This window comes from Misgurnus anguillicaudatus, chromosome 21 (assembly GCF_027580225.2).
Source record: "Misgurnus anguillicaudatus chromosome 21, ASM2758022v2, whole genome shotgun sequence".
NCBI lineage: Eukaryota > Metazoa > Chordata > Actinopteri > Cypriniformes > Cobitidae > Misgurnus > Misgurnus anguillicaudatus.
Genome location: NC_073357.2, coordinates 21,724,149 through 21,744,269, shown reverse-complemented (window position 1 = coordinate 21,744,269; position 20,121 = coordinate 21,724,149). Strand labels below are relative to the sequence as shown.

At 38.4% G+C, this 20,121-nt stretch overlaps 1 protein-coding gene across 2 annotated transcripts; it reads right to left on the bottom strand.

The window, feature by feature from the left end:
* Positions 1-824: 824 nt before the first annotated feature.
* On the bottom strand, positions 825-20,093 carry mta2 (metastasis associated 1 family, member 2). Of its 2 annotated transcripts, none has more exons than XM_055196594.2 (18): positions 19,622-20,093; positions 16,654-16,721; positions 15,743-15,836; positions 8,565-8,682; positions 8,412-8,475; positions 7,931-8,048; positions 6,861-6,963; positions 6,552-6,651; positions 6,285-6,473; positions 6,064-6,138; positions 5,894-5,952; positions 4,474-4,574; positions 4,241-4,380; positions 3,821-4,049; positions 3,102-3,191; positions 2,795-2,913; positions 2,569-2,717; positions 825-2,485 (listed from the first exon to the last, which is right to left on the bottom strand). In XM_055196594.2, exons 1-18 carry the CDS (start codon positions 19,647-19,649, stop codon positions 2,332-2,334), a joined length of 1,998 nt encoding a protein of 665 aa, XP_055052569.1. In that variant the 5' UTR covers positions 19,650-20,093; the 3' UTR covers positions 825-2,331. The 2 variants fall into 2 exon arrangements, with proteins under 2 accessions (XP_055052569.1, XP_055052577.1); XM_055196602.2 differs by having other exon boundaries at positions 2,569-2,711.
* Between the last annotated feature and the right edge of the window lie 28 nt (positions 20,094-20,121).

Below are 20,121 nucleotides of genomic sequence, written 5' to 3'. Positions count from 1 at the left end.
ATATTTACTTTGTACACGATAAACGACACAGACTTAAAGAATAACACTATATCTAATCAAATATATAATTTACACAGTAATGCAAAAAAATGTAAATTTATCAACTCGATTAGAAACAAATAAAATATAGAAAATAACAAATGTTTTGGTTTCCTAAAGACGAGGGGAGACTGCGATCATGGATCACCACTATGAATTTTGTAGCCGATCTGTAGTTAACTGAAATGTAGTTTTTGATACGCTTTAGCTATGATTTGACATAAGGTAATATACTTGTTTATTTTGCTTATTATCAGAAATAAACTACTTTAAAAGGATCTGTTGTTATTTATTCTTTGTAGAAGTTTTGTTTGTTTCACGAAAGCAGTTTATATATGCTGTTACTGCTGAAACCGTATACAATACTTAGACTATAAGCTAATTATTTATTCTGTTACTTCTTACCCTATTGAAAAGTCCAGCAAGGATCAGCCTAAGCTGGTAGCTGGTGTTAGCTGGTTTAAGCCGGTCCCCCCAGCCTGGCAAAGTTGGTCAAGCTGGTGGGTCAGCTGGTCTTCCACCAAAACACAGCTAGACCAGCTTTGCTTCACCAGCAATACCAGCTAAAACCAAGCTGGGAAACCAGCTGACCAGCTTATGCTGGATTTTTCAGTAGGGTAACAACATATTTTTATTGAAGCATGCCGTCTTTTAATTGCAGTCTTCTTTAAACACATGTGTTTGTGACCCACAATCATGAACAATTTAATTGATATTTGAGTCATACTTTACTGTAGTAAAATACATCAATGCCATTTCTCTGGGGAAAGATGAAAATTGGCCTCTTTAATGACCACAAACAAAAATCTTTATTCATTTTCTTATCACAAGATACATTAAAGGATACAGACACTTGAATATAAAAAAAAACGGGTTTGGGGAAAAGTTTGTGTTGTGAATCGAGATTTACAAAACTGAAATCATTCACACCTTTTAAAGAAACCCTAAAACCAGACGGTCCTTCTTCCCCACCCTATCCCATAATGGACAACATTTTTTTGTTAGTGCTTTGCCAAAACATTGTAGGGGCACAAAACCTCTTCATAAAAACTGATGATGCTTAAAATGGGACTGGTCAACATTTGTGTCTTTAGTGTGCAGTGCACGCTCTATTTGTTTAAGAAACATTACAAAACCCCTAAACAGGGAGAAAATGTACAATAAATTTCAGTTGTCGAATTTCAAGCCAAGAAATCTGTCAAAAATCCCAACTGTTCAACCCTACACATCATCCAATATTTCTATAGTTGAGCCACTACTACAAAATCGTATCAAATACATCATATTTCCCCCTCTCACTGAATTCCTATCATTCATTACCTACAATCACTAACATTATCCTCCCCGTAGCCTTTTTTATTTTTCCAAAACAAAGACCTTTAAACAAATGCAAGTGTCAAACAAACGTTTATGGCTTTGTTCAGGATGTAATATAAGAAAAAAAAAGGTTCAATATTGAGGCACACAAAAGTCTAAATGAATTGTGACATCTGATATCCCATTTGCCTTACATTCATATCTTTGAAACTTTACAATATTAGAAACCATCCTTAACAGTTTGTTTTTATACCAAGACAGCATTTCAGGTAGAACCTACGAAACCTTATGTATCACTGACTTTAGTAGTTACATTGCAAGATTTGGAATCCCCCAAGAAACAAAATGGTATCTGACTATATAAAAACCATCCCAACTTCAGATTTGTTTTACAGAAGAAAATATTCAGGGGAAACTTTTCTTTATTGCCCTCCATAATAAGCAGTTCTGCCGAGCCTTAAAGACTAGAACCACATGTACAAGTTAAAAATAAAAAAAGCATCACAATCGTTATTACGAAATGAAGAGGACAGCCCATACTCAATGCTTTCGAAATTGGAAAACAGTGGTAAGACTGTAGACTTTCTCACACAATTAAACCCTTCATTCATACACATCACGTTGTTGAAAAATCCTGTTAATATTTATACAAATAAAGACAAAACTGCAGGAAAATAAAGTGTGCTTTTACACCTTTTTAGATCGAACATGGTTTGCTTTAAATTAGTTAAAAGTATTTGCATTTAAAAAAAAAAGTAATGGGACTGGAGAAAATTGAAATGAAACACTAGGAGTAAAAAGCAATGAAGTCTGGTGTATGCTGGTTAAGGAGTACAGGGAATATCAACTTCTGTGCCTGTACTGTACGTGTGTACTTATGTAGATGACAACCGTAGACAAGAAATAGAGAAGAAGAGTTGATGATGGCTGGATTTAACATGCTCAGGCAAAGGTTGCATTTTATTGGAACATCGTTTAGTCCTCCAACACTATTGGCTCGCTTGTGCTAGAGGGTAAAATGGGTACAGGAAGTGGCCGGGGTGGCACAGGAAATTTGACTCTAACTGGGATGTGTGGTTTTCTTGCTGCCCTCCTCATCTCTCCCTGAGTAAGGTGTTTCCTCAGGGCTCTGTAAACCCATACATATAAAATTAGACTCGGGAAAAACCAAAACATTGCATTTCAAATGCAAATGCATTTTTTTAAACATACCTGGTGTCTTTTGTAGCCACAAACACTACTGGATTTGGTGCATCGCCTTGACTGACCTTTTGCCTCTTAATAACGGACTGGTTGGCTGCTCTCATTCCTGATGTAAATGGTCTTCCATTAGTGGAGAAAGAATGACCTCCGACCTGCAGCTAGTTAAAGTTCCAAAATCAGCACACATTATTTTACCTCTGGAAAGTTTCATTTATGTAGTTGAGTTGGAACTCACATTATCGTAGGGTCTCTTGCCCAGTAAGGCGGATGCACTCCGTGGCTGGTTGGCCTGGTTACGGTTGATAGGGGTCGGAGCACCTCGAGGGGCTTTGTTTCTCAAAGGAGCTTGAAGAGCTGAAGAACACAACAAGCCTTTTCAATTGTATATTCTTATATCATCCAATTATTACATTACAAAGCATCACAAAGAAAACTGAAGTTGAAGAGAAAAACTAAAACAAGTGTTTTGAAAAATAACAAATGTATTTATCTGTAATAAAAAAATTTAATCTATTATTAATTATTAATGCCTGCATCCTTACCTAGTTCCTTAACTATATTGATGAGGGATGGTCGAGGAACAGTGCGGTTCTTGATACCACTCTTTGCTGCTTTAGGAAGTCTTATCATACCTAAAACAGAAATGAAGCAATCAACAAATACTCTGGGGGGAAATTATGCTACTACATGCAAATACCTGCATCAAAATATTTTACCATTACACCACAGCATGCGACTACTGGTGGCGATGTGATGGCTGGGGATACACTGTATATAGACCTTAACTGAATACAACTTGACATATATAAAAAATATAAATCAAACATCCGTCTGTTTCATAGCACACGTTAAGGAAACAACACGGGTATCACAAACAGACACACACATTCTGCATGCAAAAACCTCAATTTAAAGTCTACTCGAATGCAAGACTGGCCTATTTTTCATCTTTTATTTCATTTTAAGGTAAATTTTAAATAAAATTAAGTAATCTACGAAAGTTTTTTGTATTACAGTAACACAGCTGAGACTCAAACAGGGGACCTTCTTGCTGTGAAGCAACTCTGCTATTCACTGAGCCACCACTATCATTTAAGAGATGGTGCCTTACCTAGCTACAAATCCAGCAGGTTATAACTGGTATCAATTCCATATCTTGCAAACAGCATATTAACCTTAAAATGACGTGGACACTACCACCCGTTGCGCGGTTGTCATGGAAACCGTCACACAGCCCTAATTGTGAATAAATTCTGCTTACACTCTGCTTTGACAGCATTGGCATTAATGGAAGCGTAGGGGCGACGGGCTGCTCGGCGAGACTGCAGGATGTCCTGGCACACGCGACGGGCAATTCGAGTGAGTTTGGTTGTCTGCAGGATAAAAGTTTGACGGTTTTTAGCCAGAAGTTTTGCTCTTCCAGCATTGCTGGTGAAAGGGGACATGCCCTGTACTTCCTGGCGGGTCATGTGACCACGTGGAACAGCATCCTGTTGAAATAAATAAAAGAATGATGTTCAGTTTCGCACATCTAAGCTTCTATCCACCTTTACTATTGAAAATCGTTTGGTTAATGTAAAAGCTAGCTAATAAAAAAATACAAAACAATTGACTGACACAAAACCTTACTATTTTAAAACAGTGAACATTCAAGACACAAAAGATAATTGTGTACAGCATCTGTGCCAGTCCTTGTAGCACCCTCTAGTTGAGTGGGGGTCTTAAGACCACCATACTTCTTCCAGTAAATCCAACAGGTTGAACAGAGTCGGCACTGCATGTTGGGAGGGCCCCATGCGTACCACTGCTGAGACTGGGCAGCTGGAGAAGCAACAAGTCAAACAGATGAATCTTTTTACTATAATGCACAGGGATGTTCAAGCTTGCATCCAAACATGAGCCACTGATACTCACTGTGGCAGCTTTCACAGCTGAGGCCTTTCTGGTACCCAGTGGCTCCGTTCATGCCAGGTTTGTTACCAGGAGCCATGATCTGGTTGGGGTTAGGTTTGGTGCTAATGGAGTGAAATAGACAATATTTGAAATGACAGATCTGGATAAGAGAAACTGAGTGACAATCACATCATTTGTTTTTGACAGTTCGGTGAACTTTATAGGCATTTAGATCTATTAAACAGTAAAAATGCATTTTAATTATGTTTGGAATAAAACAGTAGTGCAGCATACTGTATGTAACACAATAAATACTTCCAAACAGGGCTACAACGAATGACTCATTTGAAAATCAACTCATCTATCAATTATTTCTGATTATTTTATTAGGGTCCAAGCACCGAATTCCTCTTGTTTTCTTTAGGGTTTTTTATTTACACTTTTGGGAATTTTGTGGCCCTTAACATACTCAAAAAAACTTCCACAAACGTCAGAGTCATCAGCCATTAAGCCCAGACAAAGGGTCATACATGTACGCACACAAAACTTGGTACATGTATAGTTCTCATCGACCCAACAGATTTCGCACTGCCACTCATTAGCTCCGCCTAACAGGAAGTCAGACATTTTGCATTTTGCAAAAGTGCATAAGATGAACTTTTACATACTCCTAGACCTAGGGGATTCATGCGATTGACAACAAATTTGGTGAATTTTTGGGTTATATTACATTCAGGTATATTTAAGGCTTTGATAATGCTTAAAATAATTATGAACGTCCAAGTTGTTGGCTGGTAGGCGTGGGCAAAATTGTTTACATGGGTGTGGAAAAAGGGTTCTGCGCCCCCCTTGGACCAAAGTGCTGGGGTTTGTTTTACCTACACTCCCCAAACATGTCATTAACAGTATTATAAAAGTCCACTGATATTTACCCACTTAACTGCACGTGCCCACCATGCATCGTTTTCTGGGAGCCACCATGTAGCAATGGCGCTGTGGTGCCATCATCGCTGCTTGCAGCTTTATATCCAAATACTACAAATGGACTTGCAGGAACACACACATTCCCTTCTCTAACACTATAGATGATTGCTTTTCATGTAGTGAAATAATTGTTTTAGACACATTATAGTTGTTGTTCATAGAACAATATTGGTTTTGTTCTTTACATAGTTCATATTTTAATTTACATGTATGCCATTAATAAATATGGTTAATTTTAAAACAAGCTCTAAAGGCAATATGTTTAATGCTCCCATATTTAGGTCACTTTACATTAAAGCGTCTGCTAAATAAATAAATGCAAATTCAGCAAATACTTTAGCAAAATTAAACTTTGGTTAAAATCATTTATTATTTCACTGACATACTATTTCTATTGCATACAGTGCAAGTAGTATAGCAAGTTCCAAAAATACGTGCAGTGACACTAAATACTCACTAGGTGGGGATGTACACCTGTTTTAGTTTGCTGTCTGCCTCTGCTGCCTTTAGTCTTTTCTGAAAATAAATAAACATACATGTATATAATCAAAAATAGATAAAAACATAGATAATGGTTATGTGCATTCAAAGAAGCTAATGAAACTTTTGGAATAAAAAGTGTCATACCTGCTGGATGTAACGATCAGTAGTCTTCCACATGTAGTAGAACTGGACCACACTAGCTAATGACTTCCAGGGCAACTAGAGCACAATAGCGAAAGAGACCAATCAAAACTAATCACGAAAACCTTGAATATAGTAACATTATAGCTTTATGATCATTCGAATTTCAACGAACTGCACTTTCACAAAAGGTGCATTTTGTGATGAGGTTTTCATAAACTTACAAAGTCTTGGCGGATATCATTAAAGTCTTTGCCATATTTCTCCAGGGCTTCCTCAAACAGCATGGCTTCTGATGCGCTCCACTCCTCCATCTCATCTCTGCACAGCACCGGGCCGCCCTGCGGCACCAGTGTGGACATGGCCTTGGCGAGGTCATAGCCATTCTTCTGCAGAGTGTCCATGGCGTGGAACTACAGACAGATGGAAAGTATGAATGTTAGAGGTTTGTGTTAACTAAAGACTGAGTGTGCCCCCATGCTTTTACTCACCAGTGTGATGTCTCTAGATGCTGCAGCTGCACTCATGTGAAGACTAGGCTGGCGAATGGAACTGCTGCAGTCGAGTGCACGAGCAAACGTGCCAACAGCTCTAAAATACACATACAATATTTACATTAATATCATGAAAATCGTTTTAAAATTACTTTTTACTTGATTTAAAATAGCAACATAATAAAACTTGTACATGCAAATGTATAATTATTTTTTGGACACATTTCAGAATGCAATTTCACAAATACTGAGCCTTACATATTGCAACTTCAATAAAGTAAAGTACTTAAGGGGCTTTTTACGAACCGTGCCACTACCAGGAACTGGTCTATCTGAGGATCTTTCAGCTGGTTATTAGGATCCCAAACCTTTGTCTCAAGTTTCTCCTGAACTCGACTGTCTAATTCACCTGAAGAGACCAGGAAACCATTACTGTTAGTAATCAACCCAAATCAATTCAGAAAGTATTTTAATGTTAAAAAAGCAGAATAACACCTCATTCTAAATAGGTGTGACAAATTAAAGTAAGTTAAGTTATAGTGTTAAAGGAAAACACCATCGTTTTTTTAATATTTAACTATGTTCTTACCTCAACTTAGACAAATGAATACATACCTATCTTTTTCAATGCGTGCACTTAATCTTTGTACAGTACGTTGTGAATGTGTTAGCGTTTAGACTAGCCCCATTAATTAGGATCCAGACAGGGATGAATTTAGAAGCCCACAAACACTTCCATGTTTTCCCTCTTTAAAGACTGTTAAATTAGTAGTTACACGAGTAAGTATGGTGGCACAAAATAAAATGTGGTGATTTTTTTAAAGCGGGAACTATATTGTATGGCGGAAGAGCACTTAGTTTGCAGCACTTCGACCCTGGCGGAGTGCTGTAAGGGGGAGTAGTCAGGTGTAAAGATGTGACTGCAGATTTACGACGCACTGAACAAAGATAAAGGGCATGCACTGAAAAAGATAGATATGTATTAATATTGTTCTTACCTTAAAAGTTGAGGTAAGAACATGGTAAAATATTGAAAAACAGTGGTGTTTTCCTTAGCCATTTTATTTTTCTGTACTCCAAGTACAATATCTTATGAAGCAACAAAAACCATAGTTGATCAAAAATATTTTAAGCCTAATATACAGCTCAGATGGAGCTGTATATTAATGATTTCACTGTGGGTTGAGCTATCCAGTATGACACATCATGACTACAAGACAAAAACAGTTCTGTGGACTGTAGACATAGTAACTTAATGTATATTACTTTAATTCCTAATAAATTATAAAGTAAACAATATTTTTCTTTTCAATATTAAAAAGGAATTTTAAAATGAATTTTTTTATAGTATGGCTCCAGTATTGAAATCTTTTCACCTTCTGCAAGCTTGTCAGGGATCTCGGCCTGGTATTTGGATCCAACCCTAATCTCCCCCTGGTCAGCCAGCAGTGTCTTCTGTACTGGGTCAAACACCAGAGAGTAGAAGAAACAGTCCTGTAGAATACAAATACACATACAGACAACAAATAAGAATCTGATATACTTCTTCAGTTAAAACTACACATTTCTGTGGTGCTTACTACCACAAAAGACTTAAAAAAAAATATTTTGAGCATAAAAACCATAAAGCCTAGATTTAGGACTAATTGGATTTTATAAATAGTGATTTTCATAAAAATATTGTTAATCCCCAAAAACTGACTGTTTAACGCAAAACAAAATACACCTTATGTGAAATATCATCCATACAGCTCCTTGACAAATCTCCCGGAAATGCGAGTATAATGTTTGTCTCCCAAAATGTTGTGCTAATTGTAAATGGAATGCTCATGATCAACTGCAGGTGGATATACTCACCTCTCTATCTAGGTAGCCAGTTAAAACATCCGTCTCATTTAAAAGCGTGACGTTGCATTTTCCGCTGTAAAAAATAAATAAAAAATAAGCCAAACATGATTTTAATAACCAAATACTTCAATAAAAAACAGATGTTTTTTTACTGACTCTTACCGTATGTGTGTGGCTGGGAGAGACTCAAACTGTCGAGACAAGAAAAGTTCTCTATGTTTGAGCTGGTGCTTCTGCTGTTCAGATGTCGAGGGCTGCTTGGACTCTTCTTCAAAGTCCCCTTAAGCACACACAGACAACCATAATCAGTGCTATGCTAATAGCCTAAATTACTTTTGAACCACTTTTCTTTTAGAACACACATCCATTTGCATCCATTTATAGATCCCATATTGACAGTTTACGCATCATGACCTGGTTTTACAAACAAGGCTTAGCTAAAGCCAGGACAAGGCCTTAGTTAAATTAAGATGTTTAGGCATCCTTCATATGAACATGAAAAATGTGTTACTGGTGTGTAACTTGAGACAAATCAATAGCACTGACATTTTTTTTTAAATCTGTCAGTGCAAGTTATTTTCTGTTGAGACAGCTCCAACATGTGTTTTAGTCTAGGACCAACCTTAAGCCTTGTCTGTGAAATTGTTAGCATGTGTCTTAATTTTATTTAACACACAAAGTTATTACATTAACTATCATTAGACCCGACAACTTTACTTCATTATTTGAGTACATTTCAGGAAAGGAAACCCTTATGATGCAAGCAGCAAGACAGTATTCAAAAACAATCTTCCCAAGATACCACCTTAATATAAGATTTATAACAGGCATTTGTATTCGAAAGTGATTATGATATTTTCTAAATAGATGATAGTGAGAGGTAAGCACTGAGCAGGTTTGGCAGACTTTATCAGACTAGATCTTGACTGGACTCCACCCCTGCACGGAGCCTAAGGAAACCCTGTCATTGAAGAGGGTGGGACCTCAGACCACACCTCTTTTCATTAACCCCTCCTGCAACCCCAGTGGCCCTGCCCCCTCCTTTTTCTCCCCTTGGCCAATGCGTCCCTGCCAGCTTAACTGGGAAACCCTGTGCAACAAACCTGAGGCACCCATCCCCCATCGAGCAACAACCCCCCTCCATGTACAAGTACGCCTTAAAAAAAAAAACGAAAAACAAAAAAACACTCTTTCACACGTGCACAAGCAAATGAACACTCGAGACGCAGGCACGACAAAGCCATCATACACACACAGGCGCCACCATTTACGCACACACGCACACAAACGTTTAACACCACTTTCACTTCTTGACAAAGACACCGGCCAGACGTAGTGTTAACCCTTTGAGCTCTGTGGCCTGGCAGGTCCCATGAAGGCTCTTTTGTTCTGGGAGCACAGGGCGAAAGGCAGCTGAGAATAAGCACAGAGGAGCTCATTCAGCAGGGATGTGTGAAAAAAGAAAATGGGCAGAAGATAGAGACAAGAGGAGGTTGTGTAAATGCAAGCTCTGATCTTGTGTGACAGGAGAGTTTAAGTGCTATATAGTGCAGCTACATAAAAATAAGGTTATGTACAGTATTAAAAGTAGTCAAGCAGACTTTGACCTCTCACAATCACAACAGACTTGAACACCAACCCAATTCACAGACATAACTGGTTTACAGCACATTGTTTGCTAACATCATTTATATACAAATAAAGCAAATGAATTGATTAGGTTAAAGACAAACTGTTAAATGTTTCCTTATTTGTAAGTGGTTTTGCATAAAATCATCTTTGCAAAATGAAAAAATGTATTAAAATATACTAAAATTGTAATTGTAAAACAAAATTTGCTCGCAAGCTTAGATAACTAGGGTTACCCCGATCATATCAAATATGTTTGATATTTAGTATTTCAAATAGGTATGATTATGTCACAACTTTCACAATAGCCAATGAGAGACAGAGGTCAATGACAGACTTTTGAAATGGCGACCGCAAAACAAGCTGTTGTACGTGTCCAATAGACAGCAGAGACAGAGAACAGCCTGTGGAAGTGTGAAAAAACACAACTGCTTGAATAACACGTCTGCAAAACTGTAATGTAAAAAACCACACCTAACGATTTGCTAAAACATTATATGACTAGACACAACACTTAAGGATTGTTTCTCGTAGGGATGCTCTGTTCGATCGGGCGCAGTTCGTTGTCGGTCGATCATCGCATAAATGACTCAATCGGTACTCGCTAAATTTGCTGATCTCATGAACCGATCTTTGTGTTTACTTTTGTCATCATAGGGCTCCTGGATGCGGCACAATTGGAGGCCATTTTTACGCAGTGCAAGCATTTTAAAGGGGCCATGCCACAATACTTTTTTAAGATGTCAAATAAATCTTTGGTGTCCCCAGAGCACATATGTGAAGTTTTAGCTCAAAATACCATATAGATAATTTATTATAGCATGTTAAAGCCCCACTGTGTAGGATCTACTCCCATCTAGCGGTAAAATTCCATATGACAACCAACTGAATATTACTTTCTAGCCCCCCCCCCCCCCCATTCGGAACACGTTTTAACTAGTACGGTGGCCCTGTCATGCCAAGGTTAACATGGCTTCCAGTAGCTACAAAGCAATGATAAAAATGAACAATTTGCAATGTACTTTGCCTGTGATCCGTCAAAGCACACAGATTTATGTTAAACATGTAAAAAGTCTGATTGTCATATGACGCTTTTATCAATGAAAGGCTAAAAATAGGGCTGTCACCGTGTGTTTGTGCTAGAGGTTTAGAAAAGATGAAAACATTTATCTCAGTACCTCAGATTACATAAATGGGCGGAGAGACGGCGTGTGGCTGTTCGAACACATTAAACCACATGCGTGTTTACACTAACTGCATAACCATGCTATAGTTAGCCAAGGAACTATAAAACTTCAAGTTTACAACATAGACTGTATAGATTTAAACAAATATGCTGAATTACCTGTGGTGAAGATAAAAAGTAGCAACTTCAGTGTCCATTGAGCCCCATTACATCTTCATGCCGAATGTTTATTATTTTCATGCGTTTTGACAGTTTAAACTTCCATTTTAATCGAAGCTGCTCCTGTGCGCATACACACGAAGTGCCCGCTCACGGACACAGCATGTCACTCAGGTCACGAGTACGGAGCGATCTCTCTCGCGTCTTAAAACTATATTAACCTAAAAAAAACCTAGAACAGTTACAGTCATGAAAGAGCTTACATATCAGCTTTAAGAATCAGTATCAGGCATTAGTATTGGCCGATCATGAAGACAACAAATTGGTACTCTGCATCGGCTGCAAAAATCCTGATCAGAGCACTCCTAGTTTCTTGTGACTGGAGCAGATTTTAAGCAGTCAGAAAGGAACACAAACTTAACGACTGAGTCATTGCACTACACAACACATTTAATGTCTGATTAGTGATTAGTCACGACTAGAAATTCTGCATTGCCCTCTTTGTTTTTACTTTCCATCCATGCATAATAAAGGTTAAATAAATTGGTAAAGAAATCTAGAGTTAAGAAATTAATTTATTATTCTCACATTGAAAGTAAAAATACTATTCAGCTAAAAATGCATTGAATGAGTAAAGGGCTCGTTATAGTCGTGCGTAGGTCCTACGGCGTAGCAGCGACGGCGTAGGTTCCGCGTCGGTTTTCATTTATACTTTTGCGTCGTCGTCCGCGTCGACGTGCAAACACACGCGCGACCGCTGGTAGGCAGTATCCACGCGTGTAACCACAGTAGCAGCACAAACGTGAAAGAATAAGAAGCTTAGCAAGTTAACCCACAAACGAAGAAGAAACAGCAACTTGTTGTGTATAATTTGAGAAGACCAGCAATGATGGAAGTAAATAAACAGCGACTTTTGATGCAGTTTGAGTTAAATCACTCCTCAACTTGGCTCATCTTTGTTTTCACCGTCACAAACGGAAATACCTATGACGCAGTTTTTTTACCTGACGGGAGGGGTTCTGGTGGACCAATCACAGCGCTTGCGGTCCGCGTACATCTGATGCGCTGTTAAATTTTTTGTGAGGTGCCCATCAGGCTACGCAGAGCTACGCACAGGCTACGGATAGCCTACGCCGTAGCTACGGCGTAGAACCTACGCGCGACTATAAATCGCCCTTAGGTCATACACACTCAAACTGAAACTGACATCAGAATAAACTGTTAAAATTGTTTTAATAAAAATGGTCAACCCAACAATAGCCTAGAAAGCGCCTCATTAAGCAAAATAAAAATATGCTTTTTTAAACCTTTAAGGGTTTATGAAGCATATGAGCCACGGATAAGCGAGGTACCTCTAATGTTAATAGACCGAGAGCCGAATTTATTCCAAAATTGCTTGTTTCTCCTCAATGGAAATATGTAAAACAGTATGAGTATGTTTTATCATCTACTTTATTAGCCATTTTTTTCACTTCTTTATTAACGTTTTTCCATCTGCTTTACAAAACAGGTTTTCGTTCACCATGTTTGAGTTTATAATGGTTTTGTTTTGTACATTTTTCCTCTTAATACATTTTTTTTAAATATTGTTTTAACAGTAGGCTAATATATTTCTGAAAAATTCCCCACCTAATTATGTCTTTCGTAATGCATAAGTGTTGCACAGTGTAATTATAATAGCAGAAATACTGGCTAAATTTTACTTCATTAAGAATTTGATATGTTCCGTTGTCCTTTTTTTTTTATTGAGGCTACCTAAATTTAAATAAGCCTAAATAATTTTTTTAATTAAATAATAAAAATAAAATAAAATTATATAAACTAAAACTAAAATAATTTTTGTTTGGGTAATTTATATTTGTCTTAAATATAAACAAATTAAAAAATTAAGCTAGGTGCAATCCTTTTTTATAAGGATGAAAAATGTTTAACATGCATTGTGTATTCGTTGCACCTGTTGCACCTCGTTGCTTTGCGTTTACAATTACATAAATAAATAAATTTGTTTTAACAATATATGCTATATAATAATAACTTTCTACAAAAATGGTACGTAATAACAACCCAACAATTAGGGTTGCCGCGGTGACGTAATTTTCCCACCGGTTAATCAGCGCGTCACAAACCCGGTTATACCGGTGTCACCGTATGGGAGGGGCTTATAAATGCGCATGCAGACGTGCACATTTTACTTTCACTTTTGAATTAGGCAACTGTTTAAATGCAGTGCTTGCGTACGCTGCATTATATTGCGTATGAATTTGCATGCAATTCGAGTGCAACAGCTGGTTTACTTAAGTGCTTGAGTCAATGTGCGCAGGTAATTCTCAAAGAACCAGCCAGTCCCAAGCAGAGCAACCAGCTACTTCTCCATAAAGCGCTGCTTGAATGATGGGTTTATTATTTTTCTTGATGATAAACACAACAACTAAACGATCTCGCTTATATTAAACATCATATATGTATATTATAACAAAAACGAGTAAGCACGTGGCTTCTGCCTTCGTCTGGTCAGTCAGCTCGCCTCGCAAACTCTGACAGGAATAAATGAAATCTGACACTTGCTGCTCTTTGACGTGACGCGCGTTCAGCTCCGCTGAATTCAGGCACCAGACACATTCAGTTTGCTCTCTCTAACAAAACTAAATGATTAAATTACACGAAAATATCAAAACGGCGGTGAAAGACGGTGTCGCGATGGGCAAGTGATCTAACCGGTGAGAGGCTGAAGCACCGGTAATCACCGTTTCACCGACTATCGTGGCAAGCCTACCAACAATACAGCTTATATAAATGAAGGTGGTAATTTAAACCACATTTCGCTATTAAGCCAACCAAAATCACAAGAAAAATTCACTCACCGCGACAGCCCTAACAAAATCATTAATCCACTGGGGTCCTCAGCAACATTCAACAAGCTATGTACATATGCAGCAAAATTTTGGCTATTTCTCTGACATGACAATCTTAAAAATATCTTGTGCACCATGATTTTTAAATCTTGTACTGTGAGCATGTTTCAGATTTAGGAGAAAAAACGCTTAATAAAAATGAGGGCCAGATTTAAGCCAAACTGCAGAATGTGACACAACCTGATTGCCTCTAGAGTAGGGTTGTGACAATAGACGATACTATCGTGTATCGACGATAGTCAGACATATGGCTGATACCGGGCTTTCATGACAATAGTTGGCGATAGATATTATCATCATTATAGTTTCACATTAACATGCGCATTGCGTGCTTTTCCTCGCATGAGAGGGTTTGTAGGCTTCACTTTACGCAAGAGAACTTGTAACGTGTGCATATTCCTTCTCGCACACACCTGGACTTGTAATGCGTGCTTCTTGGACACTTGATCGAACCTGAACGAGCAAGACATGGACTCCTTCTAGCACCTGAACTTGTTATGCACATGACTCAGACTCTTCCTCGCACATGAGCTTGTATAAAGGCCCGGGTATACTTTTTTCCGTGTCCGCGTCCGGCTCGCGCGCGCACGCGTCCGCGCAGCTTTCCGAGTATAGGCCCCGCGGCTACACGCGGATGGCCGCGTTCGACACTATACGCAATTCAAATGATTTCTTATTCAAATTATTAGTCTAACAGGCTGTCAGGGCAGCACTGATTTGGCGACATTTACAGTACATTAAAACATTAGGATAGGTGAAGAAAAGTAACTGATCCACCATTGCAAACACAGTTTAGAACAAACAATAAGACAACAAAGAACAGGAATCAAACAAACATGCTCCAGGGCTTTCTGTTCTTGGAAGAAGTAAAAGTTAAAGAAGAAAAACGATAGTGTGTGTGCAAATGCTGTCTATTTCCTTTGTATAATTGTTTATAGTGGAGTGCCCCGTCTAAATATGTTCACGCGCATGCGCTGTCGTACGCGGACTGGACGCGCTCTGTCCGCGGGGTCTCAAATTTTGGGCTGCACGCGGACGGTCCGCGCGGCCGGTCGCGGACCCTCTTGATGACGAAAATGACGTCATGCGGACGGCGCGCATACGCGGACGTCCCTAGTATACTTTTGGCTTAACGCGTGGCTAGAGAGGTTTTTAGGCCGCAGAGATTTAAAACCAGCGAGTGTGTTGTTCCCACTCCCTGGCACGCAGAGCCCCTAGGCTTTAATAACGTGCTCGGATTAAAGGCATCAGTTTTAAGAAAATTGCGGTCAAAACAGTGTTGCCCTTACTTAGAGTAAATCAGCTTCACTTTACTATCTCACAGACTGACGATGGGATGATTTCGCAATGGGGCATATTGCCCAACACTACAGTCATACGAAAGATCTCAAATTCATTAAATGCCATGTAGAAAATATAAAGCTATAACACAGGATATAATATGAAACACTTACTTGCATTGCTATCGGCCAGTGTGTTCAGGTTGGCAGATATATCTCTCCGCCTAAAGAGACAGACCACCTTGGCTTCTACATTTCCATTGGCTGTCTACAGAATGAAACAGTTCATCAAAAATCAGAAAGTGTGGGATATTGCTCAGAACATTGATCCCGAGTTGGATCACTTAGTAAATAAAGCACTTTCATTATAGAGTTAATACAGTATGTCCTTCAACATATAATGTGTTCAATAACTACAGGTTTTGCATCTGAGCTCTTCATTATGTAAATGCACAAATGTCAATGTGAACACTCATGCTTGAACACAGACTTTGTCTGTGTCTTAGATTAACAGTCCTGCTGTGCTTTACAGCCCATCAAAATTAGGTTACATAAAAGTTTTTTAATCTCTGCTTCAGGAAACAGGCCTGTGTCATGTTCAGCATTATATAAAGGTCTCTGTGGCTTGATCTTCATCTCAAACAGCCCAGTGCACATCACTAGACAACAGCATTAAGCATTAGCAAATCACAACACATGGGAGCAGGTGACAGAAACCGTCTGTTATGCTGCCATGAGTGACAAGGCATTAGCAGAGAACTGACGTGTGTCAATCACCCCTTTTCCTGTGTGTTATGTGTGTGTGTGTGTGTGTGTGTGTGTGTGCGTACACACACTAACAAAATTATAACTACTGTATATGTTGGTGGATATTAGAATCCCCAACCAATTACAGGCAGTTTCTAGGCAGCAAGACTGGTGACACATTATATGTATTATGTATTTTATAAGATTTGAGTCATGTATTCTATAAATTCATCTTGAACAAATGTACATGGGGAGAAAACATTTTACATACATCAAACAAAATTAAACACATAACAAATTGTTTTATCAAAGAGTATAATGGATGCTCCAAAACTCACCTTGTTGAGTTCTTCTATTCGGCGGATCAAATACGGGTTACTAGAGGAGTTTTCAAAATACACGTAATCTGTTGAAAAAATAAAAATAAAAAATGATAAAGCACTAAGCATAGTTTCTGAAAATTATGTTTTATGTAGAAATAAGAAAAAACTGCAATCCATTACAAAAAGAAAGACAATGACTGCTAAAATTTGCATAAGCATTCTTGAAATCGTAATGTCTTAAAAATTGGCTATTCTTTCTACAACTTTCTTCTAATAATTTACAGAAAATGACCACTTAATATGACAAAATGTTTGTGGTCTTCAATTAATTTGTGTTATTATGCAAGCGTTTCATTGCACAAACACCACAGCAGAAGGTGACGTGAGCTTTGGTATGGGTCAAAATTGAGAGAACACACGATCAGACATAGTAAACACTGTGTGCACTGAACACACCACTACAGTTATGCAATCACTCTCTCTTCTGTTCTGGTCAGCCCTGGATGTTCTCGCTTGCCACTGCTCGGCCATGTTCTTAAACCCCACCACAAGGGACGAATCAAAATGGAGGTCTCTTTCCAAGTTCATGAGCTTCATCAATCAGGGAGACAGTAAGAAAAGGCTTGGCTGCATGGATCAATAATTTTTCTCAAGGAGAATCAGGGTCTAGCCATCTGCTCTTCAAGCAGTGATGTGCTGTTTTGCACATAGCATCTGGTGTATCAGACCTACTGATACTGAAACATTTTGGAAAGGCAAAAAGCAAACTTACTGATACTAAAAATACTGGAATTTACTAAGCCCTTAATCTATGACTTATAGAACATAAACGTTGGCAACCCATGAAAAGGGATTATCAAACCGGGTGTCAACAAACCTCAGCCATACACTCACTTCTATAACAGTCACAAAATAACTGATCAACCAGCAGTTATTTAGCCAAGATTATTATCACGGGTCGACAACACTGCTAAAAGTCAATTAAGAAAAGATTAGAAGCAAAGCAGCATTTGCGTGCTTGCACACGACCAGTACTGTCTAGTAATGTACAGAAGACAATCATCCTCTTCGCATCCTTATTACATGTCTGAACACCCTGTCGTAAACATAATGTAAGCTTTATTGAAACAAAACTGTTACAGTTAACTTATACCGCATGTTAGACTCTTTCTTCCTGATGAACAAAGCAGCAAAATCTTGCCTCACTTGAACTTACTCTACTACAAATCTAAATTTCTGTTAAATTTGAAACCATTAAAAATTAGCCTTTTTCCATTTTCATTGTCCACTTCGACAAGTAAGTGTAAGCTGACTTTATTTTTCACCAAGCAAACAAAGTGGATTAATAATTATGAAACATGTAGTCATGCTAAACCAAATAAAAAACCTTTTTTTGTAAACTTAAAATCAACCATAACTGTGCATTAAGACTTATTGTAGCATTCTTTACGATAATATTTTTATATTGCACGATAAGATTACAGTACATCTGGTATGTTACTGTAACCTTTGCTACAATTAATAACCCCTGAGCAGTGAATTATGCAATAACCTGTGTTAGTAGTAAAGGGCAAAATTCAAACCGACAATTCAGCAAGCACAACTGCATTTACAAGCTTAAATCGTAATAAGTATTCAATAAAGCAAAATGAACACTGTGATCAAATGTGTAAGATAAGACCAGGCCACAGCAGGCAGGGTTTCTGATCACAGTGGTAGAAAAACGGATGCTTGGATGCGTCTGAGCTTCAGCCCCTAGGTCAAGTTCAATGACCTAAACAGAACTCCACATATTCTGTACCTACATTTGAAAGGTCATTGTTACATTGCAATCATATACAGAAAGAACAATTAGCCCCTGCATAAAGAACTTTCTTTACTTGTGAACAGGATTAATACAGCGTGTAAAATGCTTTATTTCCTTTTCAGTTTACCACGAAACAGTCTATGAAGTCTGCACTTAAAAGAATAACAAGCAGCATCTGATAATGCAACACAGTCAGATTACCGTGACCTATTTATGGCCGTTTACCGGATTTAAGAAAATGAAAACACCATAGTGACCATCTCACGGTGCAGTCGTTGACGTTGACCTACATGCAGTATCATTAACTGAAACTGCATTATACAGCAAGAAGTCGATAGGAATGATTACTGCATCGCTAGAACAATAGACGTTCAGACGTGACACTGTACAGCGGTGTGGCTGATGTACAGTAGTGTGTCTGGTGGCATTTTCATTCATTAAAATTTAGATGCACCATGTAACGTTTTCTATAAAGGTATAATGGCATGAGCACTCAAATGTTGCACATATCCATTAGTAAACATTCACCTTTATTCATATTCACAAGCAGACTTCAATAATTTATATGGCTTTACCATGTTATAGACCTTCTCATTAAACAATGAATTTGGGTTCATCATGTTTCAAAGGGTCTTCATTTTCCTGCATTATAAACAGTTTATTATTTTATAATTGCATTGTTACGGTTGACTGAAAAGCAATGACTTCCATATATGCTTCATTTAATTCAGTTGTCAGAAGTTTGGCACAATGGTACACTTCAAGCAACGTGTGCAGCAAAACTTCAAACAAAGTCTTAAAAAATGAACTTACGTTTTACTTGACCAACAGCTTCCTTAAAATGAGCTCATTTAAAATCGCAATGGCCAGTCATTTAACACTTATGTCACACAAACAGACTATAAACAAAACGAAATTCTAGACACTCAATGAAAGTTTCTACTGTGAGAACGAAAAAAGTAAACTTTGTCTCACACATACAGTAATATGAAGATTTCTAAATTGAATTAAATAGAGTTTTGAATGGACCTGAACAAAAATGAAACTAGCCTAGCCTAGCTCGCTTAGCAACGGATTCCGCTCATTGTAACTAAGGCGGAAACAGCCGCTCGCGCTAATGCTAATGCTAACCCCCGCGAGCTGGCTGCTACTGTTAGCTTCAACAATAATACTCACCTCCAACTCGGTACATGTTGGCCGCCATTCTCTCGGTCTCGTAAACAAATACAATTATTGAAATATCCCCTTGTTGTGTGGACAAAAATATGTATCCAAAAGTAGTGCCGCCGTTTATATTCTCGCATGTATTGGCGTACTTCCCACCGTCGCGAGACAAAGCCGGGACCCGGCACGGCGCTGCCGCTCTGGCGGGTAAAAGTTTAAAGTTTCCGCTACAATGTTTCTCCGGATGGTAAAAAAAATGCGTCTTTGTTTCGGCGCTGAGATATAACTCCCATCGAAGCCCTTTTCAGACATTCACGCATTCCCACTTCACAAAGGCATGCAGACACAAGCCCTTGATAGCCAGCCTGTCTTTCTCACTCCACTCTTCCTCCCATCCTCCGCTGCCTGCTTCATCCTCCTCTTCTTCACCTCCGCTCTGTTTTACACACATACACACACTCCCCCCTTCCAACGTCATCTTCGGAAGCTCGTAATGACACTTAAGAATTCGA